This window comes from Trypanosoma brucei (genome assembly GCF_000002445.2).
Source record: "Trypanosoma brucei brucei TREU927 chromosome 11 chr11_scaffold01 genomic scaffold, whole genome shotgun sequence".
NCBI lineage: Eukaryota > Euglenozoa > Kinetoplastea > Trypanosomatida > Trypanosomatidae > Trypanosoma > Trypanosoma brucei.
Window position 1 is genome coordinate 4,362,802 of NT_165288.1, and position 18,564 is coordinate 4,381,365.

Here is an 18,564-nt window from a genome sequence, read left to right on the forward strand (position 1 = left end):
TCGTGGCACCAGACCCCAACGCTCCCGGCAGCACTTGATTTTTAGCGTCCACAAATGATACACGGAATATATATAATTATTATCATAGGCGGCAGTAACAAGCGATAAAACGGCAACAGCAATCCTCAAATCCTGTACCAACCTCAGCTCCACCACCACCAACGCTCCCCTCCAATAACCTCTTCATTCAACACCCGCAATCGCCCCGGCGCTTTGCCACTGGTGGTACTCAGCGACGAAAATCAATGCGCTCCCCGCCATCATGAGGATACTGCCGGTTGCCTCAAGCGGCCAAAACACGACAGAATCGAGCAGAAGACGGGAAATTAGCAAAGAAATTGCACCACCGAAAACAAAACTACCCGGGACACAAAGCCGGCTAAAGAAGGGGGAACTACAGTGATAAATCAAATGATATAAAACCAAAAAGAACACGCTAAAGAGAACCGAGGAAAAGTCCGTCATAACTAACACAAAGAGTGAAGATTGGGTGGACTGCGTCGGTAGTGAGAAGCCACCAGAGGCATAGGATGCTAAAGCCAGCATCAGCGTTACCGTGACGAGAGTAACAAAAGAAAGAAACAGGCCACTCACCTCCCTTCCCACACTTCGAAACTGAAAGAGATAAACGCACATAGCAGCGCCACCGCTGATTGCTATGGCAACGGGCCAAAGACATCTAAAAGTCACGTCGTCACCTTCAACAAAACACCCAATGACGAGTGCAGCAAAGGCCCACACGATGAGAATGGAAGCCATAGTACTCAAAAGTGGAACATTGTGTAGCTTGAGCACCTCATAGAGGTGAGTTCCAACAAAAGGGCAGCAACAGAAACAGACGAAACCAACCGCACTGTTAGTAAACATAAACATGCAAACAAGTGACAAAGTGGCAAGCGCACCGCAAAAAGCGACACACATAACACGCGAAATACCGCTGCAGCTACTTATCACATCTACCTCCTCACGGCCTGGGCGCCACAGCAGTGCTAAAAAAAGCAACATGATCAACGAAGCAAGTCCGCTGGACACGAAGTCTACGAGCGACACGGCAGTAATGCGTTCTATCCCCTCCCTTGGGCCTGCAATAACAGCGATTACACCCCAATGAAGCACAAACAAGGTAACAGCAATGAACAAGCCTGCCAGCGCCAGCCATGGGTAGTGGGACTCTACTATCACTTGAATTTCATTGTGGGTTTCCACAAACGACACAGACCCAACAACTGTCTCTGAGAATCGGACCCTTTTTACTTTCTTCCCAGGGGTGCGAGGTGTCGGACCCTCGGCAGGGCCCTCAGTGCCTTTCAGACTGTTTTTAGGTAAGTGGTCGCGAAATAACAGTGGCTCCAAGTAGTCAGGCACACCATCTGTGTAGTTAACCCGAGGGACCCCTTCGGTGACCTTCAGCCCCCGCCACCCCACATCATACGAAGAAGAACCGTCCTTCTCTTCTCGGATGTCGGGCCACAACCAGCAACAATTCGGTGGCAATGGTGCACTTTTGACCACGTCCCTTTCTTTTCGCCCATTTCCAGGGTGCTGCCACGGAGTGATCACCGGACTGACAGTAAAAGCCGGTGTGAAGTCCCCCCCCGCGGCTCTGTCGTCCCGCTGATAACACCAACTCACCCTCAGTTCCTGAGTATCATGAAGCAATGGCGACCCGTAACCAACCCCATATTCCATTGAACGAACGCTATCAGCTACTGGTGTGACACTTGATGTCTTCACCCTACTGTATTCGGCTCCATCACAATCGTTGACATAACTGATCCTGTCGACATCGCAACCACCAGTTCTGCCGCTACCACCACCGCCATCGCCACAATAAACATCGCTAATGACTCCATGGCGGCCATCAGCCTCGCTTGTAGCCCTTGCAAACGTAGAACAATGTCCAGAAATAGATGTTTCAGGTGATACCGTATCCGGCGAAGCGAGGGCCACGTACGCCGTCTCCCTACCAATCGTGTAGGGAAGGTACCGCTCAATCTCATTGTGACGCCAGGGGGAAGTTGTTTCTTCTTCAATAACGGAGCTAACGCATGACACCCCATCCCTGGACTCACTTTCCCGGGCGCTCATAGACCCCCCCCCCCAGGGACTAGAAAAGTTTCCGCACCCGCCACGGTAAATGCGCCCCAATATTGGGGTATTTACGATTGAGTAAACAACTGATCGTGCCCACAGGTATATATATATATATATATGCACTTATTAATGCGTGCTCTCTTGTGCGGAATATTGAAAAAAAACAAAAGAAAAAAGAAAATACAAGTTGGCACAATTTTAAACCGGAACCGCACCCCTACTGTGGTGCCAGGGACCAAACGAAGAGTGGGGAAACACGTAAATAAATTAAAAAGGAAGGAAACGGGATGGTACTTCCCTCACCCGTTGCACTGCAAATAAGTGTACACACAAATATGTGAATGTGCACACCGAATGATGATTCAGGCAGTCCCCATCGAAGCGGTGACAAGAAGAAAAGGTCACGTCCCAAAGGGGACACCCCGTAGAGAGGCTCACACGCAAGTCACAGAAAGAAGAAGAGCCCCGGCGCTTCGGTCAACAGCTAAAGAAGTAGAAAAATTAAAGTTTTTGAAGAGGGCTAAGAACTAAACAACACAACGAGTCGAAAATATGGCATTTATCACGCGCATCGCTCCTCCCACAACCACAGAACAATAAGAGAGAGAAGGGTTTTTTCTTTTTCATTGGTGCATTCGCTTTCGGAAAGAAAGCCTTGAAAGAAGTAAAGGAGAGACAACATGTAAAAAAAAGGGGGGCGGAATAAAAGTGGATCAAGGGGGAATGAGCAATAGTTCGTACGAATGCCCACAACTCAATGAGTAGAGGGGGGCGAAAAAGCAGAAAAGAAAAACCTGCACAATCGCAAAAAAAAAAGAGCGCGTGCTTCTTACCAAACAAGGGAGCCGCTTGTGGCTTATTACTATTGTGCCAAATGGAGATGTACGTCAACCGCATCATGAACGCAGGAAAAGTCCATTTCCAACAAGTGCCTCACATATGGTTCATCCCACCCATCCGTTAATCGCATGTACGTCAGTAGTTGTTGCTGTTCCGTTGCACACCCAGTGAGAGTCGTCAAATCCCTCGTTTGAGCGAGCAGGAGCAAAGCTGCAGCACACGTTTGAGTGCCTCTCGGCCCCCCATTCAAAATAGAAGGGCCGTGCAGAAACGGCCGCTGAAACCCCGACCAGCACATCGGGACAACACCGTTCGATGTAAACTGGCCTTTCAAATCGCAAATAACAGACGTCGGTGATACTTCGCTCCCCACGAGGCGCTGAACTAATGGTACGAACGTGGGTGAAATCTCAGTGGTCGAAGCAAGACCAGCTGTCACATTCAAATCATCCATAAAGACCCAGCGAAATGGCGCAATGACTTCTGGCACGATAACAACAGCGAAATGGAGAACCTTGAGGCACTCCAACTGAAGCTGTAACAGGTTCTCTTGTGATTCATCGACGCGGCGGCTTCCACCGTTCTTCACTTCAGCGCCAACATCTGAATGAGTAAATGTTTCCGACAGCGCCCTCGCTATCTCTGGCAGAACAAGAGGCCAAAATGGCTGCAGCAGCGCTGGATCCAACTTGGTTAGCAGCACACGGAAAAGAAATATTGCCTGGTAAATTATCGCGTTACTACGGGAACGACGACCCGGCACCGCTGTTGAGGCGGTACGAACCACTTCGGTAAATTGCTCACGTAGAAGCAGGCAAAACTCCCTGTCTGACATGAGAATAGTGGATGGCATGGACGCCACATAGAAGGTCAGCCTCCGCATCTGCACCGCGCGCTGTAGCTGCTGCTGTTCTTCATTAGATGACTGATTCACAAGTCCAGCAAAGCGATTCGGTTGAGATGGCGACGGCGTGAAAAGCTGCGCCATCTCAGCGTGGAACGCACGATCTCGAGAGAGGCGAGCGAACAAATGGCCATAGTAATGCAATGAACGCTTGGGAAGGCGGAAGAAGTCCCAATTACAGGGACCATCCAAAAGCTCTTGACGGAGACGTCGCGGGACACTGTCACTTATGCTGACTGCCGCTAAGGCGACGCGCAAAGCCGCCCGCACGAGGGGCGTCCGTGCATGAGCATCCTCATCTATCTGGGCGTCAATGCCGAACGCAATTACAGGAAAAACGGAGCGCTTGCACATGTGAACTACCGACGTTGTAACACGATCGTGCTCCAAAAGCAGACCACGCACAGCCCTAGGGAGCACACGAGCTACAACGTTGAGTACAAAGTAAAGAGCTTCAGGGTCAACCGAGGCTGTCTCCGACGCAATGCTACTAACGGCACTCAGTGAATCCAATATTTTACAAAGCACAGACAAGCAGCGTTTCTCTTTTCCCCAAGCCGAAGAAGAAACGACCACTACCTCACTCTCTTCAGTAGTGCCCTCGGGAGGTAAAAAGTGGGAAAGACACAAAAGCATGAATGCAAGCGTCGGAACCGAAACTGCGCCGGCGGTTAGTCGAGCGTGGAAGCAGCTCATCATCACGGTCAGTACCTGCGGCATGTCATCCGCTGGTGTACGCCAAACACGCATAAATGTATGAACGAAGTAGAGAGCGGCAGCATCGAAAGCTAACCCGGACCCGAAAACCTCACACTGGGAGGCGACAAGCGGTGCAACAGACTGTGGTTCCGCAAGAATCTCCGTCACAGCATTAATCAGCGCGAGAGCAGATGTTGAAGCCCCTGCTCCCAATAAAAGTCCCATTGACTCTGCTTCTGACAGTAACGCAGGCGAGATATCAAGTTTGGGTGCAGCCGAAATGATGGTAAGGAGAGCAACGTCCTCACCATCATTCCCCTTGCCTACTGTTGTAGCGTCTGAACCCGACCCACTGTTATTATAACCCAGATCACTAGTCATAGACTCTTTCACCAACTCATTAAGTTGATGCACGTGCTCTTCCGCCCAAACACTGACAAAAATTCGGAAAAAATCTATCGGTATCGTTTCGCGACAAAAAAGTAGCACGCGATGGATTGCAGTTTCCACCAGAAACGCTGCTGCTGCCTCTGCAGTGATGCTGGCCTCAGAGGGGAGAACTCTTTTCCCTAATGCTGGGTCATCACGATCATCCTGTTGGCTTTGTTTGGACCTCAGCTGTGGTGCTGCTTCTCGATATTTTTTAACGCACAGGTGAACCTTACACAACGTAGCTACAATCTGCTGTATGGATTCTCGCATTACTTCTGTGCACTCCACGGCTCGCTCCACAACCTTGTGCACTATCCGTGGTGAAGCAGACGCAAAAAGCATACGTGAGGAGAACCAGCCGGACCCAGTGTCCCCTGACTTCGCGTCGATGCTATCTTGAGCAGCAGTGGTTGCGCTTCCTGCTGCGAAGTAGTATTCAAGCACACCAAAAATCCCCTTCAAACACACCTCTACCACCCTCAAAGTCGTGCAATCCCTCAGCGACGAAGTTGTCCTCGCCTGCTGCTCAATAACATGTATAAACGTCTGCAAAACACGCGAACAAACCTCTTCGCGCCGCTCGTGCAGGAAAGGCATAAGCCCAAGCAATGTGTCGCACCAAACGTTAAGAAGATCACGATCGGACCGGCCATGCGGGAGCAACGCTCGTGCCGCTGCCCGCTCAACTCCAATCTCCACTGTTTCGCAAAACAAGTCCATCCTCAGTGCGGATGCGCAACGACACACTACAACACTCTTATTTTCAGGAGAAGAATGCGACTCTGCAGGGCTCACATTACTAATAAGCCTCACCGAGTCCAACAGGTGTTGCAGCATGGCTATTTGCTCTGGAGGGAACAAACGGCACCGTACGACTTCGTGGAGGAGTTCGAGTATTCTTTTGGAAACGGAACCCCACGTGTTTATAACCATCCTCGGCAACTGTATTAAACTCTGACTTTTCTGCAGCATCATTGTCAGTGCCTCAACAGCAGCCACGCCCAATTCTCCACCACGCCATATACCATCTGTACTTGTTTCGCTAAACCGAGGAGATAGGTTTTGGTACGCTATGCCCAGAAGCACCTGCACGAGTGCGGCAAAAGCGGAACCCACTACCACCGACTCACCGTTCGTCTCACCTTCAACATCCCCCGACGTGTCGGAGCGTGCATTGTGGACGGGCATTGAAAGAAGTGGCAACCGAGACCCCATGTATGCTGGAGCGGGAAGCTTACACATATTAAGAAGCAGTTGCGGGGAAGAGGCAGGGTTACTCAATATACACCCAACAACTCGAACAAACTCAGCGGGTTTCAACTGATTTACTTCGTAATCCCTGAGCTCCTGATTGCTGTAAGTTGGGAGATCATCCGGCTTCTTCTCGACTCCACCACAGCTCTCAGCCGCTGGGTTGAAGCACACAAGCTGTCGGGTAAGTGAAATAAGTAATGGGTTCAATAACCGGTGAAGATACGGAATAAACTGTCGTACTGTGGACTGAGCTATCCACCTCAGTGAAGGATCATTATGCTCTAGGGCCCGCAACAACATATACAAGCCAGGAAGAAAGAGGTTCTGCGGCGCCTCGCGTTCCGCCATCCAGAAGAATAGGATAGCAAGCCGTTCGCCGCACTCCACTGTATCCTCAACGGTAATGCCATCAAGTATTATCCGCGCTTCGTCATCTGCGTAAAGCTGCAGAAGTAGATCCACAACAGCAGGTTGCATGCCCTCGCTACATATCCCCAATAGGTGCCACACACGTGGCACAAGCTGCGCCTTCAGCTCGCGGTTTTCGCGCATACTTTCACCAAACTGAGTGGGAGAATCAATGGACTTCGAAAAGTCGACAAATAACTGCAGTGAGTCCCGCTGGACAGCCAAAGATGGAGAGCTCGCTGCGGCAGAAGTAACTGAATGCAGCCAGCCATCAAGCACGTCGTCACAAAGTTCGCACCTCCCCCATCCTGAAGAAATAACACGAGAGAGAAGAGTGAGGACACCGTCATTGACCCGAACAAGCAACTCCCTCCGCTCCGCGGCATGATAGGCAACAAGCTTTGTCAAAACGCTAGCGCTCTCCGTCATGATAGTTAGTAGTTTTATCTCACTTTCCTTATCGGGCATAGTGTTCCCCATAGGATCCACGTCACTCGGCAAAGCCAATATGATATCGGTGAAGAGCAAATTGAACACTTGAAAGGACCCTTCCACCAAACAAAGGGACACCTCCAGTGGAGACACCATTCCACAAGCACCTGGAACCTCCGGTGCCGTAGCATGAGTAAGAGCTGAGGTGCTTGCACTGCGCAAAATACCACAGAGCGACTGGCAGATTGCAAAAATCTCACAACGGAAAGCGGCGATCTGTTTCGCACTCCGCCGAAGCGGTACGATGGCATGTTTCTGAAGAAGGGATGCCATTCCTTTCAACTGCAAAAACCTCGATTGCAGCTTTTCAAGATAGTGTTGGTCCATACGGAACTGACGAAAGAGCCCTTGGCTGTTATCCGCTTGTGGTAACTGCTGCAAATCTGAAGAAGGCGGGCATCCTGTACTCGACGCGGCGGCACACCCTGACACATCCAGTGCAGTTGAAAGGGAAGTGGAAGCCAGGGGGGTCGAACCATCCGCAAGTTGGTCTGCACTGTTTTCCAACAGAAAGACAATTCCACGTTTGTGGTTGACAAAGTATTCCCATGAAACTGACGCGAAGAAGGCATCTAGTACCGTTTCGACGCAGTCCACTTGCAGGGAACCTCTATTCATAAGAGCCTCCATGGAAACGAGCAAATCGCAAGCATAGGGCATAACCAATGGAACAAGATGTTCTTTGAATGGAGTGCTCGCAAAACAAGGACCCATACCATCATACTCATCATAACTGTTAGCATCCCGACTGATCAAACTACTTCCGCTGCTCATTATGTCGTCACCATCATGCATGTCACTGCCAACAACGGCCTTGAAGAGCACAACCAACGCCCTCAGCCATGTGATTGGCAATATATACGGGCTCATAGACTCACCGCACTTCTTTTCACTACTATCTGTACTCAGCACAGCAGCAGACTTACATGCAGTAACGTGCAGTACATAATAGCACGATCGCTCCAAGACGCTAGCTCCAGTTACATTTGTCGACTGTTGCTGGACGGGTGATTCACCGAAGTGCAACTTCCACCAAGAGACAAATTGGTGGAATGCCTGTGCTACGTGAAAAGACGAAACCTCACGAATGAACTGAGAAGCAATATCAGGGAAAGGTCCCATCAACCACTCCACAACGCGCCGTTGAGTACTGTTGCTGCTATCCGGTGCTCCCAACTGTTGAACCACAGCGCTCACCAAAAGCGACTTCTCGGCGAAGGTGAGCAAAGCAGTGTCATTCAGCGGAAACGCTATTATGAGAAGGTCAAGCATGAGCCTTCGTGTTCTTTCGTTCTGCTCCTGCAGAGTCGCGAATATAGAGCTGAAAACAAGACGAAGATCATTCCCAAAAAATGCGGGGGGTGCAGCTGAGTGGTTAAATCCGCTACCAATTCCCTGTTCAACCGCATGAACGCCAAAAGTAACTTCATCATCTCCATCGCCGCCGGGAATGCGATTTACCGCCTCATCAAGCTGTTGCTTCAGGTACTGCAGAGCAGAGCCGCGCAGCGAAGGCGAATTCTTCAGTGTAAACCACAAAACGCGGTATACAGCGGCATCGCCACAACGAAGCACACTTTCAGGTGGTTTCCCACTGTCCGCAGACGACTCACCAAACTCTTCATCACGATCACGTTTGGCTGACGCCTCTGCCGCAGCGTAAGTTTTTATGATATCGTGTATGTTCCCCATGAGCTTCAATGAGAGGCGGTACACTTCACTTTCTCCACCCTCTTCTAAACCACCTAGCAAAGCGGGAATGATACCTGGTAGCTGCAATGCAACTACTTCGGCGGGCAACTCACGTAGCATATTTACGTCAACAAAGTTAAGCAACTCGCACTTCACTTGTAACGAACAACGAGGCAAGAGATTAAGCACGGCGGCCAGTACCAACGGCATATGCTGCACAAGCGGGAGTGCTCCTAAGCGTTCAGAAAGGCGCTGCAGCACTTCCAGTGCTTTCCTGTGCACTCCCATCACCCCTTTCGGGTCAAGACACTTGTATATAACACGGCACAGCAATGTGGTATCCAGCGCAGACCCCACTGCCAATTCGACATTTGCCTCCAGGCACTTCAAAAGTTGCGTGAGAGATGTCGAGAGGCCCGACCAATTTGACATGGGGGTGCGATCCATTGTCTGTAGTATTTTCAACACCTCACCATTGTACTTGGTAGCTCGTCGTGATACCTGCTGACTTGAAGTTGTTCCGTCTGGTTGCTGCTGCTGCTGCGACATCCCAACTGCGGTAAACTAAGACAACTAAAACACCAACGGAAGGATTCGGAAGAGTCAATAGTACTAATAATAGTGATAAAGTTTTCAATGATGAGGGAGAAGTACATAAGATGGAGGAAGAGAACCTTCAAGACAGTGATGGTGACAACAACCAAAGGTAAAGCATTTTCCACGCGGAAAAAAACATCGAAACAAAAAAGGGAAGATTTGGTTTGAGAAAAACAGGGAAGCAAATATATGGACGCACTACAGTGCTACGAACATCAGGATCCTCACGCTCATACACAACAAGAGAGAATAGTGTCTCCTCTCTCTCTTTTCAGCTCGACCAGCATTTAAAACTGCATTGGCGCGATTCCCAGTCAAACTGCTGGGCGGTAGCACAACCTCCCGCTTTGCAATGAAAAAAAAAAGGAAGAAAGCGGGAAAAAGCTCTAGCACAGCGGGGGGAGGGGGGGAAACATCGTGCTTCCTGGTGGTATCAGTTCCCAAATACATATTTGTCAAGTACCCTTATTGATTTACGAGACGAACGAAAATAACACAACTTACGGGTGACCACATCGGCACTCAAACTTTAAGTTACCCGACAAAAAAAAAGAGCTAAGGGAAGCGCAAGGGTGCCCGTGAAGGCGATGGTGCACGGCACACACACCTTTCAAACCACTTATGGATTCCATGCAGTGGACTCAAAAAAAAAAAGATAAATTCCTCCTTCCACCGTAACCACAGTCACCCAAGCTAAATTGCCCCTCAAAGCAGCTTATAAGAAACTAGTGTGCAATTCTTTTTTTTCCTTCTGTGCGCACGTGCGCACAGGTTAGACTATGCAATCAGGTCACAGTAATCCATGGCACACCTCCACGATTTGATCCCTCGAGTGAGCGGGGCACGTTTCGAAAAAAGTTGTGCGTGTAATCATCCCACGGCAGGGGATCCGTCAAACCGCACAAAAATAAAAAATAAAAAGTGCCAACTCAACATAAAACCAATCCCTTTCGAAGAACACCATGCACCCCAAAATGCAAACGTACGCATATGCACATCCTTGTTATGCCGTGGTATAATTTGGTAACACAACAACGGGTAAACCGAGAGGCACAAATACACATCTCGTCCATAGGCAGTTCAAATAGTCGTTGATTTCATCAATTATTACAGCGGTGGACCACCGTGGAGAGCCGGTCAGGAGGGCACAATGAGAAATGTAGTTAACGTGATATACATAACTAAGAAAGAAGAAAAAAGTGTCAACTTGACATAAAATTAGGCGCAAGTGGTTATAGAAAAAAAAAAGGGGCAACAAGAGATGAGATTGAAATAAAGGACAAGACGGAAAGGTGGAGCCGAGGAAACACCTGCGGGGGAACAACACGATGATTTTAAGTAGGAGGACGGATACCGAGCAAGACGGAATGAAAAGAATTCTTTAAACATAAAATAATAATAATAAAAAAGAACCTTCAAAGACCATCACCTCGATCAGGTTAAGCTCATGCTTCAGCCCTGTCCCTCCGTTTATCATTATCATCCAATCTAGTTTGAATAAAGCAATCAAGCGGCGGCCCTTTACCAAACTACTTATCAATTGCACTTGTTTCTTTTTTCCTTCCTTTTTCTTTGAAAAGAGGAAAAAAAATGTTTATTCATCCAACCGTCTGCCCACTCAGCTGCCTTTTTCTCGCGATCAACAAATCTCCCTGGGCCTTCAGTGCCTCAGCCTCCTGTGCTTTCTTTGGATCGCCGTAAAGAAGGAGTAACACGGAGAGCCGGTAGTATAAAGTGGCAAGGTTTGAAGAATCCATCTCTTCCATGTTGTCATCCATTAGCATAGAACCTTCAGATTCCTCACACTTGTCTCCATCGTTGAGCCGCGCCTCCAAAGCATTTTCTACCGCCTCATCGCAGTCGCCTCTCTCTGGAAGGCAATCCCGAAGGCACTTTTCAGCCTGCTTTAACATAAACAAAACCTCCTTCTTTGGGGCGCGCGATGCCATAATAAGGAACACCTTCGCTAGAAGATGAAGTGTCTCCCGTTGTTGCCCAGGTATGGCCTTGATTAACTCACTACTCCCAGAACCCTGGCAGCTCGTATTTATGTTGTACAAGTTGATGAACACATTCTTCACCAACTTCATACGCTGCCAAAAGAGATGTGCCGTTGGGCTTTTGAGAGCAAATTCTATCAAAGCCACTCCAAGTTCATGCATTGGCCGAGCATACGCCACGTACTCCTCCAACGAGTATATGGCCCCTTCAAAGTCTTCAGACAGGCAGCTATAGTAGTAAAGGACGTGGGACTCCACAATTACCCCAGTGTTACAGCTGTAAACAAATAAATAATTCAAACACGCAGCTGCAAGTGAGGCACACCCCTCACTAATGGCATTTTCACTCACAGCGCGGAATACCGTGCAGGCGAAATCCACAAACTTTTCCTGATCCACTTTCTGTGGCGTGGTCCCCTCCTCTACGATGAACCGATAATGAATGCCTTCCTCCTGAGCCGGCTTCAGTGTGCAAAGGAAGAACTCAACAGCTTGACCGATCGGATTGCGATAATCGACCAGAATGGAGTAGTGTGCATCTTCCAGGCAGCGCCACCACGCCACAAGGTCCGTCCCGTCCTCCAGTTCAGTGGTAATCTTACCGGAACGCTGTGTATATGTGCAACCGATAGTTTGACATAGCAAACCGTGGCCACCGCTCATGTGGGCTAACTGACATGCTCTTGAGCAATACTCAACGCCACCACACTCCGCGCATGTGTACCCCTGAGCATAGACGGGATCGAGACACATGGTGCACTGGGGACCAATGTATGGTGTAAGCACAAAACGCAGTTGCTGCTGCATGGCATATGGGGATCCACCTACGGTGACAGTTGCCTCACCCATGTACCAACCGTAGGCGGTATAGCCCTCACAACTCACTGTCACGTCAGACAGCATCGGCTCCGTAGAACCCACAATACGTCCCTCGAGCTGGTCGAAGTGGACGTCAAAACGGCAGGGCTCGTTGAGCTGCCAGTGATAGTGACTGCGCATCACCACGGTTGCGTAACGGTCCTTCAGTGGGCGGGGAATTCGGCCTAGCCCAGGGATCACTACCGGTTCCTCTCCACTGCTACCTTCGCAACATTCATCACTCATGGCGAATATTTTGCCTTGATGACGTACAGAGATCACTTCATCCTCTACTGCAAAGCGCAATAACACATGCCAGTCACCAAACTCACCTGAAGACTTCGTACCAGCCTTCCGACCCGTGTGCAGTAATCGCTCATCATCCGTCGCGGAGTTGGCAAAAAACGTGAAGTGAAGGGTGAAGAGCCCCGAGTGCACCCCGCCCGTACTCATCTGCTGTTAAGAAAACAAACAACAGAACTAGATAACGCAACCCCCACGTGACCAGCCGACTGCAACAACAACGGCACTCCTGGTCCGTATTAACAAACTTCCTCAACCTCTTTTATTTAACTGTAATAGCTCTGTGGGTTTATGGTTTTTTTTGTTACGAGTGAAAAATTACCAGGCTACACGCACTTCCGTCCTGAAGAGCGATGAGATCGAACCTACAAAACCCCGATGACAAATTCCACCAACCTAAACGGTTTCCTTAATATCTGCTGACCACAGGTAACAAATTCAGAGCAGAGAGTAAGCGTGAAGTGTTCACAAAATAGTTAGCAAGGAAGGAGATATATAGAGGAAAAGAAAGGAACTGTACACACACAGCGTCTCTTTTGTTTTAGGCGGCCTCCGTCTCTTGCACCCCCGTCTCCCCCACGTAAACACCAACACCAAAGAAAAAGTAAGTTTCACCTTCACAGGACTTCCTTGGAGCCCCATCAAGCTCTCCCAGGAAACCCTTCAACCTCAACTTCACCACCAAGTGTCACAGCCCAGTACCTCACGCAGAAAGATCGTGGCGTAACTGGACGATGGGAGGAAAAAGGACAGGGTCGCATCAAAGACATCACTACTCCCTCCTTCAACAGTAGTAAACGACACACTGCACCCCACTGGCCGGACAACCGTCGCCCGTAACGCCCCTGGCATCCCCACGCCGAGGACCTTCTTCCTTTGGGCGAACTCGTCAACCGTCCCGAGGTTCAGCTCCATTAAAACCTTGTCAACAGCTGAGCGAACGCCCCCCTCGACCGATACGTTGTAACCCAAAAGCGGCAAAGTCACAGGCAACTGTGGGCCGTGTAACATGGAAAGTAGGCGGTTGAAGATGAGACTCTGCGCACCGCACAGCCACAATACACGGAAAGCATACGGCACCGCCTGTAGCGCATCGCGGCACACATCCCTCCAGAGCTGGGTGCATTCCGTTACGTCCGCTCGGGTTAGCGTTGTATAACGCGTGCGGTGAAGGCGGTTGAGTGCCTGTACAATGCAACGTGCATCACGCAACCTCGCGGGAACGTAACGTGGTTCCATATGGGTTGGAAATAAGTCGTACAACTCGGGGGCCCCACGAAGAAGGCATCGCACAGCTTCTGGCCACCTACCTCCTAATATATGAACACCAATGTGGTCCATGAAACACTCAGCATGTTCACTGAAACGCTGCTGACCAAAGTAGTTCAGAAATCCCTCTTTCTCCAGTCGGCAGGACCTCTGCATCAACTCGGAAGGGGTAATACCACGAACATCACGCAGCCGGATGTGGAACATGTTCCCTTTGAGCTCACCAATTCCAACAGGTGCGGAGTGCGGTCCAGAAGTCTGCAAAATCTCCACGTAGCTTGACAAATCGTCCGTCCACGTCAAACGCAATGGAACGTCACCATCTATTCCACTTTCCTCTTCGCGAGGGTGCCGGAGCTGCCGGGTGCAGGGAACCGAACAGCGCTGGTACGTCACTGCACACTTATCCTTCATCCCTGCCGTGCAAACGGCATCAATAGGAACGCAGAAGTGCTCCGCCAATAACATACGCAGCTCCATTATATCCAAATTGCGTTTGCGGATGAGAAGGTGAGTGAAACCAACTGTTTCCCTGTTCCCGTCAACACGCTGCCGCTTTCCAAACCCACTTGACGAACCCCTGATGACCACCTGCCCATTCGAAACGCGGCATGTGATCCGGGGGTACCGCTTCGACATCACCTCGTGGAAGGAGCGTCGCACCTCCTTTGATGCAGTCACAGGGAATTTAGCAGTTAGATGAAGCGGCGGCCCCTGGGGAACTGATGCGTTCCATGCCACCAACGCGTCAGCTACCGACTCCCCGAGAAGATGCGAAAGAAGAAGAAACTCACAATCGTAGCTAACAATGATGTGATAATCAATCGCACCACCATCGCCATCTCTACAAATATGAGCACTGTCACCATCCAAAGCAATGTTTACAGGACCAGCTGTTGCTTCCCTGTGACGACGGGTCTCACTACGTAAGTGGGGTACCGATACCTTCATAGCACGATGCAGCTGCTCTCGCTCAGCCCTCTCGTTAAACACGCCGATGTCATGCTCTTTGGTTGGAAACAAGAGGTTCCTAGCCGCGGCACAGGAAGAATACTGCGCAACAGCTTCCCTCTTACTACCAAACACCTCCAGAAGGGTTTCCAACAGAGACTCATTCAAGGAATCATCCATTGGGAGCGCTACATTGATATGCTTTTCGGAGTCGCCCGCGCTGCCGCCGCATTGCCCTCGGTTCAGTTCAGTCGCCGTGGACAAGACGGTTTGGACACTGCCAACTTCGCCACAACTATTCGTTGGTGTCCGCGGTATGGGAAGCTTGTATGTTTGGGCATCTGTTGCCTCGCCCGCGGGGTCTACCTCCGCAACGATGAAGTCCTCAGGGCAGTCCTTCAGTCGCGCAACCGCAACACGCTCTACTGGCACATGAAACTTCTCCACACCACAGGCCTGAAGCATTCATGCCCTAAATACCGGTCGTCGACCAAGGAGGTGAGGAACTCAGACGAAAAGAGAATGGGGAAAGACAATGTCCAAAGATGATAAATGGTGAAAGCTAACAGGAATGTTGAAGAAGTGCACTAACAGGAAGCAATCAGGGCGTGAGCAGCCTCGTTGACCTCCAGTACACTTATTTATCACCTTTTCGTCATGTGCCCGCTTACTCAGTTCCACGGGTAAAAACGAGGGGGGGAAACAGTTTGGAAAATAGGGAAACTACCACCCTTTCTAGTCCTCTCATGCTGCACTGAGTGACAGTATATGATGAATGGACGAAGGAGGCACATCCTCATAGCAGTGTTAATATGACCACTCACCAACTCACACGTGGAAAAATACATTGCCAAGCAAACGGATGCTCACTTTACCAACTACCACGTGCTTACTCCTAGGCCCTCGGCACGGCCGCTAGCCTTCCTGCTTCTTCGGCATCTCTTAGTCGCTCCTGTAAGCGGTCACCAAATAAGTTTGTGCGGGTTATAACTCCAATAACACGATGCCGACGATCCACTACCGGAAGAAGCCGCAGCCCCAAGTGACGGAATATATAATACGTCCGCGAGATGCACATCACGTCACGCACGTAATATGTGCTGAGATCCACATAAGGGGAGAGGTCCACATGGCAGCGCATCGTTGATTTGGATAATAGCTCAACGGGAGGCATAGGAGGTAACCGCCGCCAGAAAATGCACTCACGCACTTTGTTTAGATCTGCATAGGTGGCGTGAGACCGCGGACCACGGGGAGGTCCGTCCGTTACGTTGGTTTCAGGTGGAACGATAGTGTCCATACTTCTCCCCGCCTGTGTAATGATACTTTCATTGCAGTCAGTGAACGGGCCACAAGCGCTCCCTCCCTCACTTTCACACACCTCGATTCCTGTTGCCTTTGTCTGAACCCGACCAACCGATTCTCCGTTTTTACCTCCACAGGGCACGTTGCTAGCAAGCATACTCAAGCGGCCACTATCTATCACATCTGACCCATCTGTCTCACGGAAGTACATGAACCACAACAACAGTTCCAACTGGGAGCGGGATATGACACCCTTGTATGTCATCTTCGCCATGGCCACCACAGGGAACGTGTTGTGCTGTGTGGACTGCAGCACCTCCACCACTTGTGCAATGGACTCCACAGTGTTGAGAGTCACTGCAGGGGATGTCATGATATCCTTGGCACAAAACATATCAAACTTGTGCACACCTGTCTGTGCCTCCAGGAAAGGCACCGACTTCAGGTCAAGCAGTGAGTGGTATAAGGAGTGGCAGAAACGATCGGCTAACGCTCGGGCAAAGACGACTCCTACCATTAGGCAAGTAATGTGGGTAAGATCCGCAGTCATCTCCATCATAATCACGATGAGAGAAAACGAGAGACGGGAGATGCCGGAAAAGTACGAGGCGGCGCCGATGAGAGATAGCACCCCAGGATCCGCCCATACCTCATTGTTGAACAAGGTGCCAACGAGCCGGCCACCCATCGCACCAATAAAGAGGGAAGGAATAACCGTGCCGCAGGATACGAACATTCCTCCCGCGTAGCTTGAAGAGAATGTGTAAAGCATAAGTTGTAGCAAACACGCGTACCACGGAATCAGCCCCGTGGTGTGACGCGAGAACAAGACGCGTATACTATTGTAAGGACCCATCAGTGCAAGCGTCGCTAATGGATTGAATGTGTTCTCACGATCCGCGCAAAATTCGGTGAAGAGTTCAACTTTCATCTCCGCTTTGTGATCTTTCACGTACGGAGGTATTTCGATGCAACCGAACGCCAGCGGTAGCACGTAGCAAACAGTGTTGTACGCCAACGAAAACAAGCAAGGCTCCAAAACACGCAGGAACGTATTGGGAAAGAGTCGCTCCCTGCGCCATCGCAAAAATCTGACACTCGATACTGTGTACAAAACAGCAAGCAGCCCAAGGGCTAAGGAACCGACAACTGTTGGTATAAACGTGTAGACATTCAGCGGCACGTGGTTACCCGGTACGTTGTTGACAATAAACATTGCGATCGCCGATGGTAGAAACTCACCGTGAGTCATTGGTGATTGTGCCAGCAGATGCCAACCGCTCATGTAGGAGTTGACTATCTGAATCACACACATGCATGCCAAACAAGAGACGAAAACCATACACGCGAGCCTCACCGAAAAAAACGTGGCCACCTCCTCCATCACGAACAGCAGCCCACCGATAGGCGCCGAGAAAGCAGACGTCACGCCACAGGCAGCACCAGCCGATATGAAACTCCGCATATCTCGTGGGTTACGGAAGGTTGAAAGCAGCGACGTGGCACCACAGTTCAACGTTCGGCTCCGCCCTGTTGGCAATCCCGCGCCAATAAGAGAGCCAATGTGAATAATCGGGCCCTCCGCTCCGACAGGAACACCGGCAGATACAACAAAAATGCAGGAGAGCGTCTTCACGATTAAATTGCGTATGTTAAACACACGGGGAAACATCACGCCATTCAGGTAAGCCATAACTTCGGGGACACCGCTGCCGGCTGCTGTGGGCATCACAAGGCAACAGAGGGAGGAGAGCAGCGCAAAACCGGCACACCATAGGATATATATTATATAGCATTTTCCAGCCACAGCCCAACTAACACCACTGGGGGTTGACCGCATTGGAAAACCTGCACCTCCTCCAACGGTCTGCGCTTCAGTCCCACCACGCCCATGGGTCTCATGCAGATAAGTACGTAACATCCCTCGCTTCCGGCGCTCAAGATACTCGAGAGTTTGAAAAAGTAATACGGACCACAAACCAACACAAATGCCTACTGCAATAAACATAACCCACTTGAGCCAACGTGGTTCCTTCTTCCATTGCGCCATACGCTTCTTGTAGACAGTTGACTGGGGTTCGCTGTAATCAATGCTCTCATAGTTGTCCATCCTGCGGCGCTCCTCATCCGACCGAACGTGTGTCCGCTGAGCCCTACGAAATAACGGAGGGCGAGCACGGGCAAACGCCGCATCGCCCTCCTCTTCAGTCCGCGCCAGTTCCTGAAACCATGCGCTCGTTGCGCGGTCCTTTGCATTTGTGCTCAGCGACTCCAAAACATTCCGTCGGTTCCATCCACCAGCGTCTGCCTCCTGCGGTGGCTGCGATGGCAACAACTTGTTGGACATACTTCAGTAGGGGAAACCAAAAAAGAGAAAAAAGAAAATGAGGTGAAAGGGATTATAATTTTATATAGTCACGCCGGTTCGCGGGTATCCGCAAGTGAAGCAGATGGGTCAGGGCACAA

The 18,564-nt window shown here is 50.2% G+C and overlaps 5 protein-coding genes across 5 annotated transcripts, besides 1 other annotated feature; all 5 read right to left on the reverse strand.

Moving 5' to 3' along the window:
• Window positions 1-183: 183 nt before the first annotated feature.
• Window positions 184-2,088, reverse strand: Tb11.01.8380 (hypothetical protein, conserved; the record flags this gene model as incomplete). Its single annotated transcript, XM_824629.1, has 1 exon — window positions 184-2,088. One exon carries the CDS (start codon window positions 2,086-2,088, stop codon window positions 184-186), a length of 1,905 nt encoding a protein of 634 aa, XP_829722.1.
• An 868-nt stretch (window positions 2,089-2,956) lies between these two features.
• On the reverse strand, window positions 2,957-9,364 carry Tb11.01.8390 (hypothetical protein, conserved; the record flags this gene model as incomplete). The annotated part of the gene is made up of 1 exon (XM_824630.1): window positions 2,957-9,364. The coding sequence occupies one exon, from the start codon at window positions 9,362-9,364 to the stop codon at window positions 2,957-2,959; it is 6,408 nt and encodes a 2,135-aa protein (XP_829723.1).
• A 1,435-nt stretch (window positions 9,365-10,799) lies between these two features.
• Window positions 10,800-10,821: a sequence feature (AT_rich).
• A 189-nt stretch (window positions 10,822-11,010) lies between these two features.
• On the reverse strand, window positions 11,011-12,723 carry Tb11.01.8400 (hypothetical protein, conserved; the record flags this gene model as incomplete). The annotated part of the gene is made up of 1 exon (XM_824631.1): window positions 11,011-12,723. One exon carries the CDS (start codon window positions 12,721-12,723, stop codon window positions 11,011-11,013), a length of 1,713 nt encoding a protein of 570 aa, XP_829724.1.
• Window positions 12,724-13,248: 525 nt separating this feature from the next.
• On the reverse strand, window positions 13,249-15,258 carry Tb11.01.8410 (hypothetical protein, conserved; the record flags this gene model as incomplete). Its single annotated transcript, XM_824632.1, has 1 exon — window positions 13,249-15,258. One exon carries the CDS (start codon window positions 15,256-15,258, stop codon window positions 13,249-13,251), a length of 2,010 nt encoding a protein of 669 aa, XP_829725.1.
• Window positions 15,259-15,688: 430 nt separating this feature from the next.
• Window positions 15,689-18,445, reverse strand: Tb11.01.8420 (chloride channel protein, putative; the record flags this gene model as incomplete). The annotated part of the gene is made up of 1 exon (XM_824633.1): window positions 15,689-18,445. The coding sequence occupies one exon, from the start codon at window positions 18,443-18,445 to the stop codon at window positions 15,689-15,691; it is 2,757 nt and encodes a 918-aa protein (XP_829726.1).
• Between the last annotated feature and the right edge of the window lie 119 nt (window positions 18,446-18,564).